General features: G+C 52.7%; 1 protein-coding gene across 5 annotated transcripts in view; it reads left to right on the top strand.

Annotated features, from left to right (window-relative positions):
• The window catches only part of ZBTB7C (zinc finger and BTB domain containing 7C), a 153,032-nt gene that overhangs the window by 43,337 nt on the left and 93,704 nt on the right, over positions 1-15,991 (top strand). For 2 of the 5 annotated variants that reach the window (XM_086373421.1, XM_086373417.1), the window contains exon 1: positions 1,049-1,182. The exons of 1 other annotated variant lie outside the window; for it this stretch is intronic. In XM_086373421.1, coding sequence (XP_086229547.1) covers positions 1,058-1,182 — 125 coding nt within the window. In that variant the 5' untranslated portion in view covers positions 1,049-1,057. Of the gene's footprint in view, positions 1-433; positions 574-1,048; positions 1,183-15,991 lie in introns of those variants that run through there. 2 more of the 5 variants (XM_086373418.1, XM_086373420.1) reach the window with 2 other exon arrangements.

The following is a 15,991-nucleotide window of genomic DNA, read 5'->3' as shown; positions in this document are numbered from 1 at the left end:
GTCCAGGCCTCTCTTTGGTCTCATTTGTTCCCTGCTGATTCTCCATCTCACAAGGGGGAGCTGGTTACCGGGGAAGAAGGATCCCACCCCTTACCCCCAGCTCCTCCCCCACTTCTGAGAACTGCCAGCCTAGGTACCAAGGAGTTCATGAAGGTCCCCCCCCCACCGCCCCAAATGAAGGACAGTTATTGGGGAAGAGGGCCGACAGCAGCAGGCACCTCCTAGCTGGCACTTTTCGAAAAGGGCGCGGTGTGTGGTTTCAAGGAACAGTTTGGGCAAGGGCGCCCCGCCACACCTTTCTGGGATTGGTGGCTGGCCCACCCCAAATGTGGACTGTTGGGTCTCTGGTTGGCATTTCTGAGTCAGTCTTAGAAAGGAGCAAAGCCAAAGCAAGTCTGGTGATACTGTTTGTTGTTGGGGAGGAGCGGCCGTAGGCACCCCCCACCTCAGGCCTCAGGACTCCTTCTGGGCCAGGTTCCCCTGGGCAACCCAGTGGAGGGTTCTCTGCCTATTTCCTGCACCTCCCTCTTTGTCACTTGCCACTTGAATGCTTGCTGTGCAGTGTTTTATTTGGTAAGTTACACTCACGACCCTTTAAAGAGAAAACATATAATTCCAGTAATTTTATTGGGCTCAGGTTTCAGGCAAATGGGAATCAAATTGCCTCTAAAAATAAAAGACATGCAGAATTGGGGGTGGGGGGACAGTGACAATGAAAAGCCGCCCCTGATTTGAGATAAATGGTAAGGCATTTTGTGAAATATTAGAGAAAAAAAAAAAAAAAAAAACAAATGGTGAGATCCAGGAGGAAAGTGGGGGGCGGGGAACTCCTCCATCACCCTGCTTCCATTTCTGCATTCCCTTTGAGCAAAGGGCTTACTTTGCATATCAAAAAGTGAGGTGTAAAGCGCGACTGGTGAAATTGGTCCCGGTCCGCGCTCAACAGTACAGGTGGACGAAAAGGGGCTGCCTGCCAAATACTTCTGGTTGGAGGGAGGGGTGGGAGTGCTCTCTCAAAACCACTCCTGGAATGGCTTAACTCGCCCTGCACGAATCAATGACAACCTCCCGCCGGCTGCGGCAGGCTCCCCTGAGCTGCGCTGCCGCGTGGATTCCCAGCCCGGGACCCTGGCGGCGCTCAGGACACGACCCGGGCACGAGCGGCGTCCCCGGGGCGGCCAGGTGGGTTTGCCGCGGCCTTGGGACCGGACCGGACCGGACCGGAGCGGGCTTGGGATGGGCTTGGGGCTCTGGGCAGGCGGCCCTGGGTGGGGAAGGGTGGGGATTGGGGTCGGGGGAGGCCCCTCGGGCGCCGGGCGGCTGCGTCCTCTCTTCGGGCGCTGCGGGTGTTCGCGCTCCACCGAGGGGATCCCGGGCCCGGGTGGCGGCTCCGACTGGCGCTCGTGCGGCTTGGGTGGCGGCGAATGAGAGGAGTTTCAGAGCCGCCCTGGGGCTGGAGCCGAGCGTGCTGGGGCCCCCGCGCTTATGCAGGGGCGCGCGGCGAAACGCAGGAAAGAACCGGGGACTCGGGGTGCAGCAACTCTGCTCTCGTTCCCCGCACCCGCCGCCCTCGCGGCAGGTTCTGGGGTGACGGAGAGGGGACAGCGGAGTGCGAGCGGCACTCAGGAAGGTAGTGGCCGATGAACAGTTAGTTTCAATACCTTGCTACCCGCGCCCCCAACACCAAAAAAAAAAAAAAAAAAGCTTGCCTCCTTCCAATATCAGACGAAAAATTTGGTTGGGGGTGGAGGTGGTGTGGAAGCCAAGGCAACTCCTGGCAGAAGTTAGGACAGGGGCAGGAATGAAAGGGGGAGTTGGCACAAGTCGCTGCGCAAGCCGGAGGGAGTCCAGCCGCGGTCCCTGGGCTGAATCGCAAGCAGAATCGGGCGGGTGGGCGTCGGTGGGCGTGGAGCTAAGCCGGGACATCCCGGAGCTCGCTCGCGAGGCGGTCGGACCCCCGTCGCACCCTCCCGAGCCCCGGTTCCCTGCAGGGGCCACGGGCTGGCCTGGGAGGAACTCTGGAAAGACCGCGCACCCCGCTACACAGCCCAGCGCGGTGCAGTTTTCCTGTCTGTAGTGAGGGCTCCGAGGGTCGTCGGGTCTGGTCGTCCTGGTTTCTGGCCTCTGCTGTCCTGGCTGAGGGCCGCTGCCCTCTTTCTTAACCCAGGTACTGGGCTCTCCGGGCACAGGAGGCAGCCCCGAGGCCGCCGCCGTTCATTGGCCGACTGGGGGCGTACCCCTTCCAAAGCCCTCCAAATGCAGAAGTATGAAAATGTAAAGGAAGTGGTTGAAACAATCAGGCAGTTTTTCTCTAGAGTCATAGAAGATTGTATGGAAGGGGAGGGAGAGGAAGGGCGAAGGCCCTGCCAGGTTCAAGTTTCAGCTCTGCTCCTTCACCCGGTTTTAAGTCCTGGGGATTAGAACCTCCTCTGGTTAGATCCCCAGGAAGAGAAAGTAGCTGGGTGCCACCCTCTCCCCTTAAGGCCCAACCTGGGCTGAAAGGGGAAAGAAATCCGCCCTCCTAAAAGATGACTGAGTCAGCCTGTGCTCTGTCATCTGAGCCTGGTGTTTGGAACTGTTTCCGATGTTCTCCCAAACTACCACCCAAGGACAGCCCCCACGGCCCTCATCACCCCGTTTTCACAGGGAAGGGACTGGAAGGCCAGGGGCCAGGTGAGTCCAGCGCTTCTTACACAGAACCACTGACGCTGGTGCCACCTAGCCCCGGAGGCCTCCAGCGTGGGTTCCAGAACTTCATAAAACGGATAGACTAGGATTCCACCAAACACCTCGCAGGACCTGCTGGGAGAGGTGGAAAGAACTCCGGCCTGAGCCACCACCAAGGGTCGTCCAGTACTGATGAATGAGGCTTGCACAGAATTAGCAAAACCTAGGGCTCAAGCAGGGTGACCTGGAGAGACTGCAGGGAGAGCCAGTGTGGGATATGAGAAGAGAGGTCACCCAAGGCTTCAGCTAAGAGGAGGCACTGGGGCAGGACCCCGAGGGAGGGAGACAGAAAGAGTACAGGCCTGGAGGTTGTAGAACCTGAGGCTTATCCTGCCAAGTCAAGACTGGGAGATAAGCCAGAGAGGTTCCCGGCAGGGAGGAGAGGAAGGGGACATTCAGAGACTATCTCCCATGTACCAGGTCTCCTCTAATCTGCATAACCCATCAGATAGGAAACATTAACTCCACTTGGCAGATGAGGAAACTGAAGCTCAGAAAGGTTAAGTCAGCCACCACGCTACCTAGTGACAGAGCCAGGAATCCAAGCTACCTCTTCGACCACCCATCTTTTAGAATGTTGAGTTTTAGTTGAGGAGACAGGACTCCACATCACTCTGGTATAATTGTACAAAAATAGTATGAATGCGATGGAACCCCCACTCCAGTACTCTTGCCTGGAAAATCCCATGGGCGGAGGAGCCTGGTAGGCTGTAGTCCATGGGATCTCGAAGAGTCAGACACGACTGAGTGACTTCACTTTCACTCTTCACTTTCATGCATTGGAGAAGGAAATGGCAACCCCCTCCAGTGTTCTTGCCTGGAGAATCCCAGGGACAGCGGAGCCTGGTGGGCTGCCGTCTATGGGGTTGCCCAGAGTCGGACTAACGTGATTTAGCAGCAGCAGTGGTATATGTTACATCCGTTGTTCACCTTCTTGAACCTGAGTTTCTTTCCATTCAATCAGTCGGTCATTTATTTAGCAACTGTTACGGAAGCCTGGCGTGCTGCAATCCATGGGGTCACAAAGAGCCGGACACGACTGAGCGACGAAACTGAACTGATATTGTCTACCGTGTGATTCCAAGCACCATGCTAAGTGTCGTGACGGGAATCTGACCTGGTCTCTGGCCTCTGTCAGTGGGAATAGTATTTGTAATAGTCCTTCAGTAATGTGTGCACGGCAGGGTCAGGCGCTGGGAGAGGAGAGTGGGCAGTGAGTACTGAGTGAATGAAGTGAGATGGAATGTGGGGAAGTGCTCCAGAAGCATGGCCACGAAAGAGTAGCAGCAGGAGGCCTGGGGGAAGGAGAGGGGTGGGCGACTGGAATGATGAGTGTCCCCAAGCTTCAGTCATGAGGACTGGTCCTTGGCTCCAAGAGACGTCATAGCATGCACAGAGTGCCCATGAAGCTGATTGAGACCCTGCCGTTCAGATTATTGGTTTATCATCATGGGTTCTGTGATGAGATTTTAGTTCTGGCGCATCCCAGCTGAAGATGACAAGAGCCCCATGCAGCCTCCAGGAGGACTGGCACCTCTGTGCATCCGTGCCAGCCAGGCAGAGAGCCACCCCAGAGCATCATCCTGCCACCCCCACCCTCGTTCCTCAGTGGCTGGGATGGCACTTGCCATCCTCTCAGAGCTGCAGCGGGAGTGCCAGTCCCCGAATCCTACCACTGGGGAAGCTTGTCCGTGTTCACAGCACTTGGTAGCAAAACCAACGCTAGAACCCAGGTCTCTGGACTGTGCAGAGCTCTCAGAGCGGCTCACACCCGCCTGCCAGGGTGTTTCAGGACTCAACTGAAAAGCTTGTGCTCTCTCCACTGTATCTCCACTCGCAGTGCCATTTCCCCATGCTCCTGTCCATCTCCGTTTCCGCTGACCTGACATATCTGCCCTAAAAAAATTGTTGTCAGATGAATCTTTGAGAGACAGAACGGCCATAAATATTCCAGGACATTTGGTCTGTTAACTTCTCCTTCCATCTTGAATGGTGTAATAGGTGTACGAGAACCACCTCGAGAATTAACTCTCACTTTTGTGAGGAAGGTGAACTGATAAATCTTGTCTTGAAGCTAAGTCACTCTGAGGGATGCTCTGGGGCCTTCCTTCTTCAGAACTGATACCCACTCTTCCTAGGAGGATGGTTTTCCTCTTCCTTGTTTTTAAAAAAAGAAAATCTCTTGGGTTTGAAGTCACGAGATCATATTATGCTTGTTTTGATGTCGTGGTGCCAGAATAAAGGCATTTTTCTCCCAATATCGAGATGATCGGCCCGGTCAGAGCGGTGAGTCCCTGCCTGGCTGCCCGGTGTTTACCACGATTGCACAGGTGGATAATTGCATGGGGATGTCTGTTTGCTCAATGCTTGCTCAGCCGTGCAGCCCTACAGGTTGGGCCAGGGAGAGAGCTGTTCAGTTTATTTTCCTTTGGCTGGGAACTGTGGAGATGAATAGAGGGAGGGGAATCTAGGGTTGAGAGATTGTTGCCAAGAGCAATTTGGAGTCTCCTTCATATTAGTCAGAGATTGTGTTTTTTCCCTTCTGAAGCTGCTCGCCTCATAGTAACTTCCACGAAGGATGTTTTTCCATCTTTGCGCGCGTGTTCTTGTTAGTTTTTGTTTGGATTTTTAAGTTGCTGGACTTCTCATGACTTAGCAAAAAAGAAAAAAATTGATGATAATAACTTGGAAAGTAGAGTTTTGACACAAGCCATTTGTATTATACATTGTGCATAATTTGTATTATATGTGTATAATTGTATTATGCATTGCTTAATACATTTGAATACTGAGACACCCTGAGATACCACCATGGAGTAAGATGAGTAATTTCTTTGAAGGGAGGGTTTATCTTCAGTGGATGACTTTCAGAGTTGCGGCGTAATTTAATTTTTCCTTTATCCATTTTGAGCCCGTGTTTAGAAAGAGCAGAACGTATGCTCTCCTGTCTCACTCCCTTCTGTTCCCTTTGGGAGGCCCCCTCCTCCGGGGCCTTTGCTTGGAAGGGGACCAGCCAGAGTGGGCCTCCCTCCCTCTCCTCGTCCCCCGGCTCCCCTCCACCTGCAGGAGGCCAGCGAGCCAGAAAGAAGGAAGCTTCCCTCGGGGTAAGAGTTCTTTCCCAGGGGTGGCCTGGCTCGGGTCACGTGAGGTGTAGGATGGGAAAGTTGGCACAACCGAAGTCTGCCCTTCCTAGGCCAGAACCCCGGGGTGGGATGTTCTTCATCACTCAAAAAGTTAGTTTAGCCTCCAAACAAATTGTGTAGAGCACCACCGAGACACCACACTGGAAAAAATTGCCTAATAATAGAGTACATGGTCAGTGTCGGCGTTTTCAAATGGGATACAAACCAGAAGCAAATGTATATGTGACCTTCCCAAATAATGTCATGGAACTGAACTTGGCCTTCAGGAGAATTCTGCCTTGACTGCACACACACATGTGTACATATGCACACTCACAGCTCTTGCTTCTTTGGCTGTGGGTTCTCGCTGATGGTTCTGTTGTTCCTGGAGCTAATGGGTTGATTCGTTGGTTTTGTGAAGCTCCTGGTAAAAGCAAGAGGTGACAGTGACCCCAGTTCCTGTAGATACCTGCCCTCCTTTAAGCCCTTGGGAAGTCTAGCAGAGGGTGCCTCTAGTCAGCAAAACCTAAACAGCAGGCACTTTTCTAAGGTTTGTTTTTCTGTTTCGTAGCAACTTTATTGAGATGTAACTCACATACCATACAAGTCACCCATTTAGAATGTATATTTAGTATACATTTAGTATATTTACAAAGTTGTGCTACCCTACCCATCGTCAATTTTAGAATAGTTTCATCACAACCGAAAAGAATCCCATAACCAGTAGAAGTCACTCTCCGTTTCACCCCGACTCCCCAGGTCTAGGTCACCAATCGTCTGCTATCTGTCTCTAAATGTATTTGCCTTCTGGACATTTCATATCAGTGGAATCATAGAACATGTGGCCTTTTGTGACTGACATCTCTCGCTTCACATAATGTTTCAAAGTTCAACTATACTGTAACATGTATCGCTATTTTATTTCCTTTTATTTCTGAGTAATGTTCCTTGTATGGATATATCACATTTTTTTAATTCAGTCATCCTTTGATGGAACGCTGGGTCATTTCCATGTTAGGCTCTTGTCAGTAACACTGTGAATATTTGTGTGCAAGCTTGTGTGTGGCCATAGGTTAGCATTTTCTCTTGGATATATACCTGGGAGTGAAATTCCTGGGTCAGATGGTAGCTCTTTTGGGAAACTGCCAGACTGTTTTTCACAGTGGCTGTACCATTTCACATTCCCATCGGCAGTGTAAGGATTCCACACTCTTGATGTCTTTGACAGCATTAATTGATAGTATCTGCTTTTGTAATTGTAGCCATCCTATTTTCTAGGGGCTTATATGTTCAAGGAGGCAGCAGCCAGGAAATATTCTGGAATCCGTGGTCACGTTTGCTTACCACACCTGTAGTGAGATCCGTTTGTCTCCGCTTCTTGATCATCCTTCCCAGCCTGATGTTTCCCCTGCACGTCACAGACCTCTGACCAGGTTTTCGCTCTCACTTTCTATGGGACAGTGCAGTGTCCCATGGGGGACACAAGGGTTGTTTCCCCAAGCAGTGCTCCAGAGAGCCGGCAGTGGGGCCCATTCCCTCAACCCCACTTTATCCAGATGCAGCTGCTGATGGAAAGATAGGCCCGGGAAAAGGAAGAAATTGACCTGAACGGAAGTGAGTGTGACATCCATTGGACAAGCTCTCCAATGTGCAGGGCTTTGGTGGAGGCTCGACTAAGATCCTGACCTTTTTATTGCATTAAATGACCCCTTTGGGACCACAAATAAAACCATTAGAGAGCTAACATCTTAACCAGGTGGCAACTCAAGGCCTCTTCATCCCGTTCTTGTCTGGGCCCCAGCTGCCAGCAGGATCCATTGATTCATCCAAAACCGGTTGGTGTGGCTGAGTGCTCTAGTTCTCACTGGTATTTCAGCTCCATAATGAAATAGTCTTTTTCCCCATTGTCATACCTGTGGGACTGACTGGAGTCACACTCTCGACAGAGATAGACGTGAGCCAGGTGGTACGGTGGGGCTCACCTAGTTTGAAAGACTGCCAAAGATTACCAAAAAATTTACCCTTTTACCAGAACATGCTAGAGTCACTGTCGGTGTCCTCAAGTTCAATATAAGCAAAACCCAGCACCGGAAATTAATTCCATACCTCTTGGAAATCATTGTCAGGCAGCTGGGATCAGATCTGGCTACTAATTTACTCTTCACCTGCAAACGAGTGCTTAATCCAGCAGTGCCTAAACCTGACGCCTGTCACCTTGTGACCCTTTTAAAGATTATATGAGCCAGGACCCCACCCAAGAGGTACTGAAGTAGATGCTCAGCGGAGGAGACCAGGTACTTGGAGGTGGTTGTGATGGAGCCTGAGAACACAGGTTGACCTCTCTGGGCCTCCGTTTCCCTGCTTGAAACAAGGAGTTGGATTAGACAGGTATCTCCAAGGGGATTCATAGAGCTGATTCAAGCAGAACAGTTCAGGGTGCGTCTGTTTTTGCATGAAACTTTATTTGTACAAGGGGGGGTTCTGCTGCTGAAAAAAAATGCAGAGAGCCCTTGAGTGCATGGTTTCTGAAGTTCAGTTATGACAGTTCCGAGTGTTCTCTGTTTTCACGTTCTCTGAGGACAATTATCACAACTTCTTGGAGGAAGGTGTAGCTGCAAGTGACAGTTACTTGATAAGGCAGTCGTGTTCTTCGAGGGCACGCACTGCCTGGCTGGCTGTGTGCACAACAGTGATGGGGTAGAATTTGGCTTGGCAGCCCTTTCTTCTCTCAGCCCCCTTGGTGGCATCCCTACCCGCCTCCCTTGAAGCCCCTGGAGCTTTCCTCCCCTTCTTCTACTGCTGTTTCTAACAGTGGCCCAGAGTGTCGGTCATTTGTTCCTTCATCCATTTAGCCGTTTCCCACACACCTCCTGTGGATGACAAATTGCCTAATACTCTGTTTCTATCCTCGAATAAAGTGCCAGCACGTTTTAACCAGAGAGGCGGCCTAAGGCTAGCCCCTCGCGGTGCCGTTTCAGGGCTCCTTGATTAGGATGGAGGGTTTTAGAAAGGCCTGGATTCATGACACATGGGGAGGATGGCCTCACCTCTCACCCTGTTTTGAGCTCTGCTCCCCCACCCTCCCCCACTGGGGCTCCACCCTCAGCAGGCGGCTCAGAAAAGCGCTTCTGTCACCCCTGGTCTCAGCCAGAGACGTGCCCTCCTCCTCAACATCCACCCGCTCCGGAGAGGCGGCAGAGGAGGGGAAGGGAGGGCTGGTTTATTTGGAGATCCAGCCCTTGGCACCCACCCCAACACCCCTGACTGGACAACTCACGGACAGCTGCGCCCGAGGGACTGAAGTAATCGGTGTTTATTAAAGCTGTTGGAGGGTGAGGGAGCAGGGCAGAGCGGGGGTGGTACAGTCGTAGATCCGCCTCCTGAGCAGAAAGGCCAGGTGAGGCCCAGAGTCTGTGCCCGCCCGGCCTTCCTGGTGAAGACACAATAGCACTCTGGGCGACGTGAGAGCCACTGCTCTGGAATGGCTCGAGAGAATTATTTTTTTTCCCCTCCCAATGAAGGAAGAACCTTGAAGGTTCATTTGAATGGGGATGAATGTCTCCCTGGCCTGGACCTGCGGAGGAGAAATTCTAGAAGCGTAGAACTTTCAATAAAAGGACACAGGCTTGATCCGCCTTCCGCTGCTCTGTGGGGCCTCCTCTGTTGGCAGCCTAGCTAGAAGGGAATATGTTTGAGGCAGTTTTCTGGGCATTGCTGTATCTTCTTTTGGATTGTGGGTTGGGGGGCGGGGGGCGGGCGTGTTGTGTCTGTGCGTATCTTTGGTGAACACCCCACTCTAAGAGTATGGACTGCCTACGCTTCGGGGTTCTCACCAAGTGACAGAGACACTGGGAAGCCCTGAAGACCCTGAGTGTATGTTCAGCCCCTAGTATTTCACCCTCCCTTTCAGCAGTACCTGTGCAGGGCAGCGAAGCTTCTTTTCCCGGCCCTGACGTGCCCTTCTTCCACGCTTCAAGCTCCTCCCCCGCGTGCAGCTTGTCCGTTCAGAAGTCACTCTGTGCTCGGCATCACCCCAGCCGCCCAGCCTCATAGCATCAGGACTTCCACTCTGTCCTCTCTTTCTGATGATCTGACCCGGTTGTTAGGAGAAAGTCAATCTTTGACACTAATTCACACCAAGGTATACAAGATGCTGGCTACTGTGTTACCCGCTTTGTGGGATGTCTGTCTTAGAAAGAGGACACTTCTTAGAAAGAGGACATATCTCCTGGCGTGTGGGCGGGGAGACACTTCAGGTGTGAAGATAAAGCACAGTACCTCTGGGCAGAGTGTGGGGGCACTTTATGTGGGAATGGGGACCTCATAGGACCACCTTGATCAAGCGATATCATGCCTGCTTGTGCGGCCTGGGCGCAGACCTGGCCCCGGGGTGGTGGGGGTTTGGGGTGAGAATGACCAGAATTAGGGCATCCTGGGGAGGACTGTCAGTTGGAGTGCAGGGCAGGGAGAACCAGGGACTTCTGAAAGGACAGGCTAGAGTAAACAAGACCACAGGTCAGTGTTTGGGTGGGTGGAACAATTTCTTACTGGCCAGTGGGTTTCTTCAAGGTGACACTGGACCCCAGGAAGGCTGGGGAACAAATGGAGTGAAGCCAAGGATGGAGCATAGGGGCTGCCCCAGGGGACGGGGCCCTGGGCGGTGGGCCCCTGGCTGGCCTGGTGCACACCCAGCTGTGGGGCCTCTGCCCTCTCCTCCCTGCCTTCTTTCTGGGGCTCCCCTCTGAGAGGCACTTCCCTACCCGCTCCCTCCCTGCCCCCCACCTCCCACCCTCCTTCCTCCCGTGGTGCACCCTCTGAGTGAACCTGGCCTCCAGCACTTGGAAGCCTTTCCAATAACATGATGGTGAACTCTTTGCAGACCAGGCAGAGGAGAGGGGCTGAGCGTCAGCCAACCCCAGGCCCACACTGGGAGGGAAGGCCAGGCCCAGTGAGCCTCCTCTCGGGGGAGCCGGGAGGGGACGGGTGGGGCCTTGACCGCGGCCAGTGAGGCCATGGCAAGTGATGCCTCATCAGGGAAGACAGAGGTGGCCCCTACCGTGTGCCAGGCCCTGCGCTGGTCCCAGAGAGGACGCAGATGCCGCTCTCTGACCCCTGCCCTCCCAGGACTGTCATCTGTTTACCCGGTTAAGACCAGAACTTGACAGTGAAGCAAGTCTATAACAGTCAGAGTCTCTGCTGATTGGTCTGGAGAGATGGTCTGTTCAGAGTCAGAGCAAGGGATGAGGGGCAGAGGGCTCAGGGGAGGCTTCTTGGGGTGGCACTGAGCCTGGAGCGAAGATGGAGCCCATGGCACAGCCTCCCAGGCTCTGCAGCTGGGGTGGGCCTGGCTCAAGTCCTGGCTCTCACTCACAGGCTTTGTGGCATTGGGCGAGTCACGTAACGTCTCCACGCTGTGGCTGCCCCGTTTGTAAGATGGGGATGAAAACTCACAGGGTTACTGTGAGGACGGAATGAGAGCACCCCTCAGGGCCTGCCCCTCTAGGGGCTGGCCTTCACCGGCTGGACAGGACAGACTCTGATGCCGTGTCAAGACTCTTCCCAGCACATGTCCCAGCTGACATGAAGCCAGACGGGGGCATCCCTTTGGCCAAGATCTCCTGTGGGGCCTGGAACTGTCTGGAATTTTAACAATAAACTGAGCAGCCCCCTGTGGAAAGCAGTGGAGGCCACAGCTGGCTTTAGGTGACTTGAATAAAAATCCACTGATCACGCCGGGCAGGGCTGGGCTCTAAGACCTGCTCTGATGGGGGACAGCGGGGGCCGTCTTCAAGTCCCTGGTGGGGTGGGTAGATTAAAGATACAGTTATGTTGGTGTATTTATTAAGACTTGTCTATGACAAAATCCTGGCCTGCTCTTAGACTAAGTCAGTTTACTAATGAAAGTGAAGAATTACAATTGAATGTGTTATTCACCATCATTATTACCAGGTATAAAATCCAGAGCAAGTAATAATAGGGGAGGGTCAACATGAGAAGTAATAAAGGAAATAGAAGACATCAGCACATAAAGTTTTTAAATGCCGTCCTTTGAAGAGGTCAAATGTTACAAAAGTGATGCTCTCACCAAAGAACGCCCGGCCACATGTGCACAGTTCCCCAGAACACCCGCTGCTCCAGCCGTGTCGGGTGCACCAGGCGGGCGCACCAGGCCCAGCTCTCAGCAGGCACTGCTGGAATTGCTTGCCCGAGACACACTAGGGGACGGGTTCGCCACGTCACACATTCTTAGAAGGCACCACCATGATAGAGGGACATCTGCAGGAGACATGGGCTTGATCCCTGGGTTGGGAAGATCCCCTGCAGCAGAAAATAGCAACCCACTCCAGGATTCTTGCCTGGAAAACCCCATGGACAGAGGAGCCTGGCGGGCTATAGTCCATGGGGTCGCGAAGAGTTGGACACGACTGAGCTCTCACAGGCAACCCCCAAGGCCACACTCTTGCCATGGTGCTTGACGGCTCCTCACAGTCCTTGGGTCATTATGGCCAGCACCCTCCATCTTGCTTCCCCAGCCTTCTGTGATCTGAGTCCCTGGATGGAAAAATCGAGAAACAAGTTGCTTTGAGTGGTGATGTCCCCGGCACAGAGGTCTGTCCATACTCGTATGACCAAGGGGGCTTCCCAGCAAGGTGACTGGCGGTCAGTGACTCAGGGATGTCTGCAAGGCAGACAAGAGAAGACATGCCGTTCTTGGCTGGGCAACCTTGCTCTCTGGGACGCTGTCTCACCCAGAGTCCCATTCAGGAGTGAGATCTCTTCCATGGCTTCCACAGCAGGAGGCACCAGCTGGGTGAGGTCCAGTCTCAGCTCACCCACTCTCCAGCCAGGTCACTGTGGACTTCATGGAATCTCTGAGCCTCGGGTTATTCACCCGTACAGTGGGAAAGTTATAGCTGCCTTCTGAGCTGATGAATGAATTAAAAAGCTAAATTATGCACCATTTCTGGGCCATAGTAGCCGTAATTTTGAAAATAGTTTTCAACTCAGCACTTCCGTAGGGCAAGTTTCTGGGCCCTGACACTCCTGCCCAACCCCGCCAAGAGCCTCTCCTTTTCCCAGTGGCTCCTGTGTTCTGCCCGTGACCAGGTATTTCTCCTGCTACCACCATGGAAAGCTGAACGCTTACGTCAGCAGCCACCACTCCTGCCTTGTCGTGGCCCTACACTTCCTTCTGGTTGTCCCTATATTGGCCACTTGTTTTTATTGGAGCAGAGGGGCTTGGAAAGTGGGTGTTGGCAAGGGGCTTTCTCCCCGACTAATGTTAAAACCCTTCCTGTCGATTTCCCAGAAGATGTCATTGTTTTTCCATCATCTAAGTCACCCGTGCTCCTTGACAAAGTTAAGCTGCTCCTGGGCTGGCTCAGAGAGCACGTTATAGACACCCAACTAAAAATGTGAGGACTCCCACTGTCTCAGCTAGTGAAGGTGGGTGCCCCAACCTTAATCCCAAGGTCCCTGGGCCAGCCAGCCAACACCCCCAAACCCCTGCATCTGTGTGCCCCAAAGACCCTTATGGTCCTCACACAGTCAGGACTCCTGTAGCTGGTCCTGTTGGCCAGATCCACAGGGGTGGGCATGCAGACTCTCCCATCCCCCAGCAGGCTGTCTGGAGTAATGATTTATGTGATCAATAATAAAATAAACAATAAGTTAGTAGTAACTGAAGGAGGGCATGGCAACCGACTCCAGTATTCTTGCCTGGAGAATCCCCAGGGACAGAGGAGCCTGGCAGGCTGCAGTCCGTAGAGTCGCAAAGAGTCAGACATGACTGAAGCGACTTAGCACGCACACATGCAAGTTAGTAGTAAAAGCATCTGAAAAGGGAAATTAGCAGGCAAACACTATGGTTCTTCAAGGCGATAGGCTGCGTTTTGTTTGGCTCTGGGGACTCTGGTGCAGAGTCTATTTCATCAGGTGCTTTTGGCTTCTGACGAGGTTTATGCCACCCACTGTCTCCTACATATTCTCATGGGGGGCAACCATTCCCACCTCCTCCCACCCCGGTCTCGCCTGAGGGGCTCAGATAGGCAGACAGACTGCAGGTTTTGCTTGGCTCTTCATTGGCTTTTCATCAAACTTGCAAAAGTTCAGCATGACTAGGGAGAGGTCACTGCACCCCAATGTAACAGATGCCAATTAAAGGAGCTCAGCTTGCCTGAAGACTTGGGGAGCCAGCATCCAGCCTGTGATCCCCAGGTCATAGGGTTAACATGGCAACCAGAATGACTCCTTACAGACAGCTTTGCCTTAATTGGCATTTTTTTCCTGGCTGGTTGAGCCCTGCAGGAAGGAACTCTCTCACTGTCCCCAGGCTAGGTCTCCTCCCGTCCATCAAGGACCCTAGAGCCCAACATCATACATAAAATATGAAAGAGACAACTCTTCCTAGTAATAAGCAAGACCATAATATATATGTGTTTGTGTTTTGCAAGTTAATTAATAAAAACTTTCATAACAGTTCCTACGGAGAACTGCATGTCAAGGTTGTATCTTGGAGCATTTATCACCACATCCGCTGTTCTTCCAGCGCTCAGAGGCTAAAGGACAGAATTAACCCTGAATTTAGTCTATGAGTTATATTCAGCATTATAGTCCCTGTTTCTCCATGGCTGAGGGCCCTGGCCAGCCGACCAGGAATCAGAGTTTAGTGCGAGGATGCTAGTCAAGGGTGCCCTGGGGATCCACCCCTGCAGGAGGCTGAGGGAGAGCAGGTACAGGGCAGAGGCGAAGCTGGTACTGGAGCCTTGGTCATCCCCAGGGGGTCCTCTGGAGCACGCCTGGCCTCCTCAGGCTTGTCCCATGCCTTTTTAGAGCCCCTGGGACCTCAGGCAGTCCTGGGATATGGGTGTTGCTGGGTGACCATGTGTTTGGATGGCTTGGCAGCCCAGGCCACCCTGGCAGGGTAATTCTAGGCTGATGACTGACTGCAGCCCACTCTCCTAGCAGCTGGTCTGCCAGTCCTTCTTGAAGGGGGACCCGGTGGCTCATATCTGTGACCTGCACAGACTGCATCTGGCTCATCTGTCACAGTTTGTAAACTCCCTGTGGACAGGATGTATATCCTGTTTAGCTCCCTAGCATAGAGCTGAGCATAAGACAGGTGATCAGAAAGCAGTCAGTGATCCATGTTGAGGTCCAGACCTAGGTCTGCTGGTGGCCTCAGTGCCTGGGCACCGACCACCCAGGCCACAGCTGCTAGGCGGGAGATGCTACAGCTCAGGGTGTCAGCTCCTCTGGACAGAGCCTCAGAGACAGGTTCCCCTGGGTCCTGGATGCACGCTGCTTCCTTCTGCAGGGAGTCAGGGTCTGGGAGGGAATATTCAAATTTCCTAGGGGTGGGACTAAGACTGTGTGAGTTACAAAAGTTGTTCCCAACTCGTCCGTTCACTCATTCATTCATTTACTGAGCATCTCCAGTGAACCCAAGACACAAGATGTGGGCAGTTTTCTCCTTTGTGGGGTAGACTATATGTACAGCTGAATGGGAATCCAGGGTTGTTAGACCCCCCTGAACCGTGGAATCCGCCCACCTGGGAAAGTCTTGCTTGTGTTCATTTGGCCTCTGGTCCCCACAAGCCTGAAGTGGCTGGTTCTCTGCCCTCACCTGGAATGTCCTGCCCCAACCACCCCTGCACAGCGCTGCTCATTTCAGATGCTTCAGCAGAGCGAGTTGTAAAGTAGTAAGTCAGCCGTCACTATCCTTAGTTGCTCTGAGCCCTCTTGGTAGAATTGCCTGGAGTCACATGGCTCCAGACCACCTGCTTAGAGGGCTCATGTCCAGAGAAATGTGCGTGTGGGCAGGACAGCACATATGGCCCCTGCCCACCCCTCACGCACCCTGCTCCAGCAGCTATGCACCTATAAAGTAAAGATGTGACAACTGCTGTATCTTCACAAGAGAGGAAAAACTACTAACGATCAGTGTAGCCTAAGAGAGAATGGTGATATCAATTGTTAGCCATCTACTCATGGGATATTGTAAACCATGAAAATATTGTAAACCGCAAAGGTAGACAATGCGTAGCAACATGGATGTGGGTTTACGAAGCTTTGCTAAAAGGAACAGAACAAAAATCGCAGTGCCCGCCTGGCTGTTCCTCCACTGAGCTGTGCTGGCATCA

This window comes from Bos grunniens, chromosome 24 (genome assembly GCF_055505025.1).
Source record: "Bos grunniens cultivar Pamir isolate PY7600 chromosome 24, Bosgru_T2T1.0, whole genome shotgun sequence".
In the NCBI taxonomy this organism is placed as follows: domain Eukaryota; kingdom Metazoa; phylum Chordata; class Mammalia; order Artiodactyla; family Bovidae; genus Bos; species Bos grunniens.
The sequence above is the reverse complement of the archived record's forward strand: the minus strand, read 5'-3'. Positions and strand labels throughout refer to the sequence as shown.